This window comes from Alexandromys fortis, unplaced genomic scaffold, assembly GCF_014885135.2.
Source record: "Alexandromys fortis isolate MF-2015 unplaced genomic scaffold, M_Fortis_MF-2015_v1.1 scaffold_69, whole genome shotgun sequence".
NCBI lineage: Eukaryota > Metazoa > Chordata > Mammalia > Rodentia > Cricetidae > Alexandromys > Alexandromys fortis.
This window is the reverse complement of record NW_026067951.1, coordinates 2412323-2420389: the sequence shown is the minus strand read 5'-3', so window position 1 is coordinate 2420389 and position 8067 is coordinate 2412323. Positions and strand designations below refer to the sequence as shown.

General features: G+C 48.3%; 1 protein-coding gene across 5 annotated transcripts; it reads right to left on the bottom strand.

Annotated features, from left to right (window-relative positions):
* Positions 1 to 364: 364 nt before the first annotated feature.
* Ucma (upper zone of growth plate and cartilage matrix associated) lies at positions 365 to 7496 on the bottom strand. Of its 5 annotated transcripts, XM_050150574.1 has the most exons (5): positions 7439 to 7496; positions 6979 to 7044; positions 6792 to 6887; positions 4155 to 4253; positions 365 to 538 (listed from the first exon to the last, which is right to left on the bottom strand). In XM_050150574.1, exons 1-5 carry the CDS (start codon positions 7494 to 7496, stop codon positions 441 to 443), a joined length of 417 nt encoding a protein of 138 aa, XP_050006531.1. In that variant the 3' UTR covers positions 365 to 440. The 5 variants fall into 5 exon arrangements, with proteins under 5 accessions (XP_050006531.1, XP_050006534.1, XP_050006533.1 ...); XM_050150577.1 differs by lacking the exon at positions 4155 to 4253; XM_050150576.1 differs by lacking the exon at positions 6792 to 6887.
* Between the last annotated feature and the right edge of the window lie 571 nt (positions 7497 to 8067).

Sequence of the window (8067 nt, the reverse complement as noted above, 5' to 3'; positions counted from 1 at the left end):
TCTAGAGCGTGCACTTAGCATGACACTCGGACACACGGCTTCCTTGGAGTTTTGTTACGATGCTACACAAGGTTAAGTCAGCAACTTTATTAATAGGCCATAAGCAAACCTTTTGCTGCAATCCTTTTAACAGTCCTATCAGATGGGCATTCTCATCCTGTTTCCAGTGGCTAAACAAGGGGACAGCATGTAGATTTGATAATGGGAGAAACGTAGGTGGTTGTTCACCTCAAAAAAAAAAAAATCCACAAAGAAACAAAAGCCAGGTATTGTAAGACATCAGAATAAAGGGTGTGTGTTCCCAGAGCTGTTGGCCTGGGCAGCCCCTGAGCTTCACCTTGTGGGCCTGTCTGTAGGAGAGAGGCAGGTGGGCGGGAGGTGGGTCGGGGAGATGGGTGGCGGGTGTCATGCCTGTCTTCCTCAGTTGCTTCAGATTGAGGTCAGATGTGATGGCGGTTGTAGAGGTAGGGAGGGTACAGGCCGTCATAATGCCACTGCCGCCACTGCTCCACTGCCTCCCTGGTCCTCTCTTCCTGCTCTGAAGAGGAAAGACAAAGGTCACTGTGCATAGAGAGGACACCCAATCCTGCTTTAGTTGTCAATCAGCCCACAGCACCTACTAAAGGGACATTGAGCCAAGATTCCTGTGCATCAGCTCCAAGATCAGAGCTGACAGGGGCTGGTGACCGTGTGTACACAGGTTTTGGATCAAGCACGGGGATAAAGTTCATGGCTGGTTGCCAGCAGAACTGAGACAAAGGTATCCAAGCTGTCTTACCTAGTCTACCCAGCAACGAGGGGAAAGGCTGAAACAGACAACTAGACATCAAACTAGCAAGTAATGTCATGGCCACATGGGGATACAAGCCACACCTTGAAAAACTCATGTACGAGGGCCAGTGAGATGGGTTGTCTGGGGGTAGTGCTTGGCATTAAACCTAACAACCTGAGTTCTGCACCTCAAACCCACGTGAAAAAGAATCAACTCCCACAAGTTGTTCTCACCTCTATATTCACAAACACACACTAACAGTAATTTAAAGACAAACATGGAAATCATTGGCAGCGTGGAATGGTGTCTCATGGTATCTTCCCTATACACTTTTGTTTTGCATTTGAGGCTGACCTGGAACTCATGATCCTGCTGCATCAACTTCCTAAGTGCTGGAATTACAGGTACATGCCACCATACCTGGCGTGTTCTATGTTTTCTAAGCTTCGACAATAACATTTTGTTGTCAAAATCAAGGTCTCATTTCTGCGTGCTCCCCTTCACCCTGAAATCCCCTTCTGTATTTGGAACAACCAGGTACACACAGAGCCCAGCCCTGGTGGAGGTGTTAGCCTTCCAGACATTTCTCAGTGGAGCAACTCCTCTCCGAGCTATGATTGTGACATAATAAGAGGGTTAAGGTGTCCCTCTTAGGAAGCAGGTCACTGGCAGAGCTCAGACTTTGGCTTAGCTGACTTTCGGGAACCTACTTCTTGTACTGGGCTGCCTTGCCCAGCCTTCATACAAGGAGAGGAGCTCAGTCCTACCTCAACTTGATATGCCATGCTTTGTTGACACCCATGGGAGGCCTACCCCTTTCTGAACAGAAACAGGAGGAGGAATGGACTGGGGGATGGGGTGGGGATGGAAGAAGAGGAGGGAGGAGAAACTACAGTCAGGCTATAAAATAAATGAAAATACTTAATAATTTTAAAAGGGCATCTTACTGAAAATTGTTACATCTAGTTTATAGCTTTCAATAATTGTTATTATTCACTGCCAAAAGTCCTTAATAATCATATAAATAAAAGTATTTTTCAGGAAAAAGGCTGCAGCTGTCTGCAAGGTAACAAGTTCAGGCAGCTGGACCACTGTGACTGGGTGGGGTGGGGTGGTAAATGAGTTTGACTTTTTTCAAAAATTGATTCTATGGTGAGCTAGGCTGGCCCTCTTTCCCCTTCCTGTATTAAGCTCTGGAGAGACCCTTCAGGTCGCTCTCTTTCTCACTGACCATTCCTTCAACCCTGTGTACCGGTGGAAGATCCCCCAAGGCCTCCATGAGTGTGATTTCTCACAATGGAGAGGAACTGCGCACGCATCCTAGGGCGTCTCCTGCACCTTGCCGTGCGTGGCTGTGGACCTTCCCTAAGCTCACTCTTTCAGACTGTGAAATGAATATAGTGCAGACATTGTCTGTCCTACAAATGCTCGATGCCAACAGCGCTGGAGTGGCAGTCCCCAAGCAGCCTCTGCCTCACTGTGTGGGTGGGGCTCAAGGACCACAGTTTCGGTATCCTCTGAACCCATATTACAACTCATCATGAAAGAGAAAACCGTGAGGTTTTGTCCATCCATATGCTAGAAATTTGAAAATGAAACATTTTGCTTCATTTGTTGTTTTTTTTTGGGGGGGGGGGTGTTCTTTTTTGGTTTTGTTTGTTTGAGACAGTTTCACTATGTAGCCCAGGCTGGCTTCAAGGCTGAGATTCCCCGGCTTCAATCCACCAAGTAAGTGCTGGGATTCCATGCCAGCACCACCAGGCCTGGAAAAGGCCTGAAGCATTTAATATGGCACTGTGTCGAGTGTTATTAGGAACAGTGGGAGTAAGTCACACTGAAGCAAACTTGGATTACAAATCCTCAGGTTGTAAAAACAAGCCAGCTCTCCTCAGCTGCTCGCCAAGGTCCATAAATCTCTAACTGAGGCATTTGCTCCTGAGGTAACAATCTGAGTTCCTTACACTGTGTTCCCAAGAAAGTTTGATTTCCTAGGATTTGAGCCCAACACCTGCTTGCAGGGCTTAGCTGGGTGCCGACTGCCGGGCACTGGGCACAGTTTCAGCCCTTAGTCTCTAGCAGTAGTCTTTTCTCTGTGCCCTTAGAGGAAGGACCTCCTCACCCATCAGAGCCTATAAGCCAGGGGAACGGAAGCCAACAAGACCCGAACGAAAGCTTTGTACCCAAGCTCGTGCACCAGGAGGTTCCAAGAGACTGTGTGGGGACACACGAGGCTTGAAATTGGAAAAGACTCAAAGAGAAATATTTATATTTTCATTCTTCTCCATCTCTCCAGGCTCCCCTTCCACTTTTGTTAGTTTTGTTTTTTTTAAAGATGTATTTATTTATTATGTATACAACATTCTGCCTCCATGTATGCCCGCACGCCAGAAGAGAGCGCCAGATCTCATTACAGATGGTTGTGAGCCACCATGTGGTTGCTGGGAATTGAACTCGGGACCTCTGGAAGAGTAGTCTGTGCTCTTAACCACTGAGCCATCTCTCCAGCCCTTGTTTTGTTTTTTTGAGGCAGAATTTCTCTGTGTAGCTTTGTAGCCTGTTCTGGCTCTTGCTCTGTAGACCAGGATAGCCTTGAACTCACAGAGCTCCACCTGCCTCTGCCTCCGGAATGCTGGGATTAAAGACGTGCACCACCACCCGGCCTCCCCTCTCCCCCTTCTTCCATCTTTCTTCCTTCTTTCCGTCCTTTCTCTCCATTAAGAGTCTCTATGGATATCTGCTGTGGGTGACACGAGACCATTAGTCAGCTGCAGTGCAGACAGAACCTTCCTGAACTCCTCGCCCCCACCGACACCTCCTCCTATGAGGCCTGGTGTGAACATGTCCTGATCGGAGTCCCAATTGTAGGAAGAAGATTCCCATTGCCTCATAAGAGCCCCAAACTCTCTGCATTTTTTCTACTCTATCAATGAGAGCAAAGGCTTAGTAAAAAGGGTACCTCCAACAGATGAGTAAAAAGAGGCACAGACACCCTTGGGGGTGGGGAACCTTAAGGATCCATGTTGCTATTGGGTAATTGAGAAGCCAAGATGGACTATAGCTATTAGAAGTCAGGTATGAGGCATGGTAAATAAATAAATAAATAAATAAATAAATAAATAAATAAATATTAAAAAAGAACCAGTGCTTTTGTGTGGCCAGTTCTTTTGACCAGAGTGTAGTTATAGGCTGGAGAGATCTCTTAGCAGATCATGATCTTGTCACATACAAGTGTGAAGACGAGAGGGTCAAAATCCATGTAGAACACTGGGTGGACACAGTGACCCCAGCCTCAGAAGGTGGAGACATCAGGGGAACATGGGGGCAAGCCTAGCCTTGCTCACCATGCTCTCCTCCCGCAGCAAAGCTGCTGGAGAGCTCTTACCGTCTCTTTGTTCCTCCACGAAGTTCTCAAACTCGTTCCTTTGTTCCTCATAGTACTCTCTCCGCAGCTCGTCATCCCGCAGCCTCTGTCTGTTTTCCACTGTGAAGACAGAGTTGTTCTTGAGAAAGGAGCAAGGGGGTGGCACGTGTATGAGGGACACCCCAGTGTGCCTGAGAGACTGGATCTGATGGGAAGAGGGGCGACCAAGGGCTTTGCTGAAATGGTTTATGCCTCAGCTGGACTTTACGCGGTGAAGGGCCTGGGGGACTCTATCCAGCCGCCCCATTTTGCGGAGGGGAAGATGGAGGCCCAAACGGGGCAAGTGCCTTGGCTCTGGTCCCAAAGTGAGTCATGCGACCCAAGTACCAGACCACTTAGAAACTTTAACTCCCGTGATGGACAATGAACTCTCCAAAGATTAATCGGACTGAAAATTCATTTGGGGGCTGGAGAGATGGCTCAGCAGTTAAGAGCACTGGCTGCTCTTCCAGGGGACCCAGGTTGGATTCTAAGCACCCACGAAACAGCTCCCAACCATCGGTAACTCCAATTCCAGGAAATCCAGTGTCCTTATTCTGGCCTCCACGGGCACCAGACATGCATGCGATACACATATTACATACATGCAGGCAAAACACCCATACATATAAAGTAAAAATAAAGATCTGTGAGAGTTAATCTCACATTGACGAATACCTTCTAGTCTGTTCTGCGCCCCTGTGAGATTGGTATTGAGATGGAAAGGGTAGGTAAGAGGGGCTGGCCAGACGCCTCAGTGGCTGAAAGTGCCTGTCACCAAGTCTGACAACGTGATTCAGCCCCTAGGACCCATATGGTAGGAGAGAACCAGCCCCACTAGCTGCCCTCTGACCTCCGCTTGTGCACCATAGCAGATGAGCCCCTGCTGCACACAAAACACACACACACAAAGCAATTCCCAACTAACTTTGTACCAAGCATGATGGCATCTATAATAAAAGTCTGAGAGCTGTGATGTTCTGGAAGGTGTTTCTAAAGAAGCATCTTCGTAAAAGAAACCATCCAACAATTGGCCATCTGACATTAACAGCAACAAAGGATGATGTCATACTCAGCCTAAACAATGTTTCATGGGATGGAGCATACGCATTGTATGCATTTTCAAAAAGTAACTGGGCATGGTGCCATGTACATGTAATCCCAGAGCTTGGATGGGGGAAACATCCAAGGGGCTTGCTGGTCAACCAGATTAGACTATCTGGCAAGTTCCAGGCCACTGAGAGACCCTGCCTTAAAACAGTGCACAGCAGCTTAGAGATAACTCCTGAAATTGTCTTCTGGTCCCCACATGTATGTACACACACACACACACACACACACACACACACACAATTCTTTTTCTAAAGCAGTTCCAAGTTCAGATTAATTCCAAGGTGATGCTTCTCCACCTGTCCACAGAAGTTGTCCCAGTGACTGCCGATCCCCTTCTGTGAAGTCCTGGGTATTCACTTGGATATGCTGGGCCTCCTCTACTACCTACCTGCCTGCCTGAGCTGCCTTCCAAGGTGAGAGAGCTCAGGCTTAATCACGCACCCCAATATTCTGTCTCAGTTTCACAGGGCATAAGATAATTGCCTGTCCACACCTGTTTCCTTCCCCAGTGTCTGCCAGAGGTTGCTTCTATGGCTGCAATCAAGGTCTGAACCTCTAGCACAGACTTTCAGTGTTGCTTGACATTGGCCTACTTCAAATTTCAACCTGTGTGAGGTCTGGCAATATGCCTACTGTGGTTGGTTAGACTTCTCCAATCTTAAAAAAAAAAAAAAGAAGGATTTGCAAGCACTTCCATCTCCATTCTTTCCCCATCGTTTGAAAATAATCCTGCTGTTTTTACTGAGCGAGAAGTCACCTTGCAGACCGTGGTAAGGGACACAAAGAGTTCATTCATCCACAGGCACAAGGAAAGAATCAAGCCACAGACTCAGCCAGGATGGTCTGAACTCAGAGGTTTGGAAGAATCAATTCAGGGGTAAGAAAGTTCAATCCCTGCTGGGTTGGAAGGTCAAGAACCAGACTTCAGAGTCTTGGAGACTCTGCAATTCACAGACAATTAAACTGCAGGAAAACAAACAAACACACACCAGCCCCCTCTCTTGCTACATTGCCCTAAATTTGAGGCATCTTTCCTGGGTCTATAGATAAGGAATCTGGAATCAGAGGGAGGGAATGGCTGGGGCCACTCTGCAGCAGAACTGTCACCAAGCCCACTCTTCTTAGCACGTGGGTCCCTAATACCGGTACCCTGAGTTTTTATCACCTTCTGAATACATCTTGGTGCTCTTGAGGTGGCATCGTTTTTATTGTTCCTTACCTTGGTGCCACATTGATCCAACCTGTGACCGACAACCAGTTCCTATACTTTTATTTCACTTGTTAGGGACACGTGACACGGTGTGCACACGGAGGTCAGAGGCCAACTTGTAGGAGTCAGTTGTCTCCTACTGTGTGGGTTCCAGGGATTGAATTCTGGGCCCCTTCACCCATTGGGCTATCTCACTGACCCCAAATATGACACTGTTGGTCGTTTAGAGGCCTAGTCAACCTAACATCCAAGAGCTTTGGTATTCGTTATGGAAGGGAGACCATTTGCATCCTTACCATTGACCTCATCTTGGGACTTGGGAGACCGCTTGCCACGCCTCTTGAGGAAATTCGAGGCGTCAGACTCTGGCATGAAAATCTTCTGTTTCATACCTGAAACCAGAAAAGCGCTCTTCACAACCAGCGTGGGATGGGGGGAGCAAGATCCACCTGTCCCGCGTGTAAGGATAGCCCATAGACTCACCCTCCTGCGCCTCTTCTCCGGCTGCCTGGCTGCTGCCCACAGAGGCACTGGTCCCCTCTTGGAACACTGTGGGGTACAGGGAAAGGCTGCAGCATCAGAGGCCCCGGTGGGGCTTCAATGATTCTGGGTGCAGTGATTTGTTAGACTACATTGGGACCCTCTGCCCCTCAATATACCAACCCCATAGCCAATCTTTATGGAATCTACCGTGTGAGCTGGCTTGTTTCCTATTTGTTATCTTTGCTATTTTTCTCAGTGTTATATTATCTTGTACACACACACACACACACACACACACACACACACACACCAAGAATAGGTACCTTAATACCTCTTCCTCCCCATACCACCCCATACCACCCCGTACCACCCCATACAGCAAGCTGAGCAAGCTGACCTATACAGAGAAGGTCTTACGATGTAGCTGACACAGCCCACTCTTCAGCCCTCCCATACTTACTACAGAGGAGCACCATGGCCAAGAGAGACGACAGGAGGAGGACTTGTCTCCAGGACATCTTTGTAGTGCACCTCCAGAGACCACAGCACAGATGAGATGCGGTGTCTTGGAACCTCCAGTACTGCTGAAGCTGCTGCCCGGTGAATCCTCACTTCTGAGTCCGGCAGACAGTCAGGAAAGAGAGACAGGAGGCAGGAAGCTGGGGTGCCACTGGGGGAGAGTGGGAGGGGTCCTGGCTGTGGTTTCCATTGGCTGCTCCTGGCCAGAGCACTGGAGATGTTTTTGGCGCCTGGCAAAACCTGCTCAGAAGTAGAGCTTGTAGTTGGTGGGGGCCCTGGCAGGGACAGATTTGAAGTGTCCTTTCCAACAGCCATGCCCGAGGAGGTTCTATGAAGAATACTCAGCCTGAGTCAGGGTGGGGGAGACCAGTGGCATGTTTGAATGAGTTCTTTGCCTTTGCTCAAAGGAGGGTAGGACTTTGGTAACCATGGGTGAAACATATGGAATTCTCACAGATCATTACATTCCAATGTCAGACAAGGATGGCCCCTAATGTCTGGAGTATACTCTAATGTCTGGTGATGCTCACTGAGATGCGGGGACCATTCTGATGATACCTACAGGATTTC

Bases quoted from the DNA above. Each gene is read 5' to 3' on its own strand.
- Ucma (XM_050150574.1), bottom strand. From the start codon at position 7,496: ATGTCCTGGAGACAAGTCCTCCTCCTGTCGTCTCTCTTGGCCATGGTG. The intron at 6,888-6,978 runs GTGAGTCTATGG...TTCTGGTTTCAG, and splicing joins CGGAGAAGAGGCGCAGGAGG to GTATGAAACAGAAGATTTTC. The intron at 539-4,154 runs GTAAGAGCTCTC...TTTCCTCTTCAG, and splicing joins CGTGGAGGAACAAAGAGACG to AGCAGGAAGAGAGGACCAGG.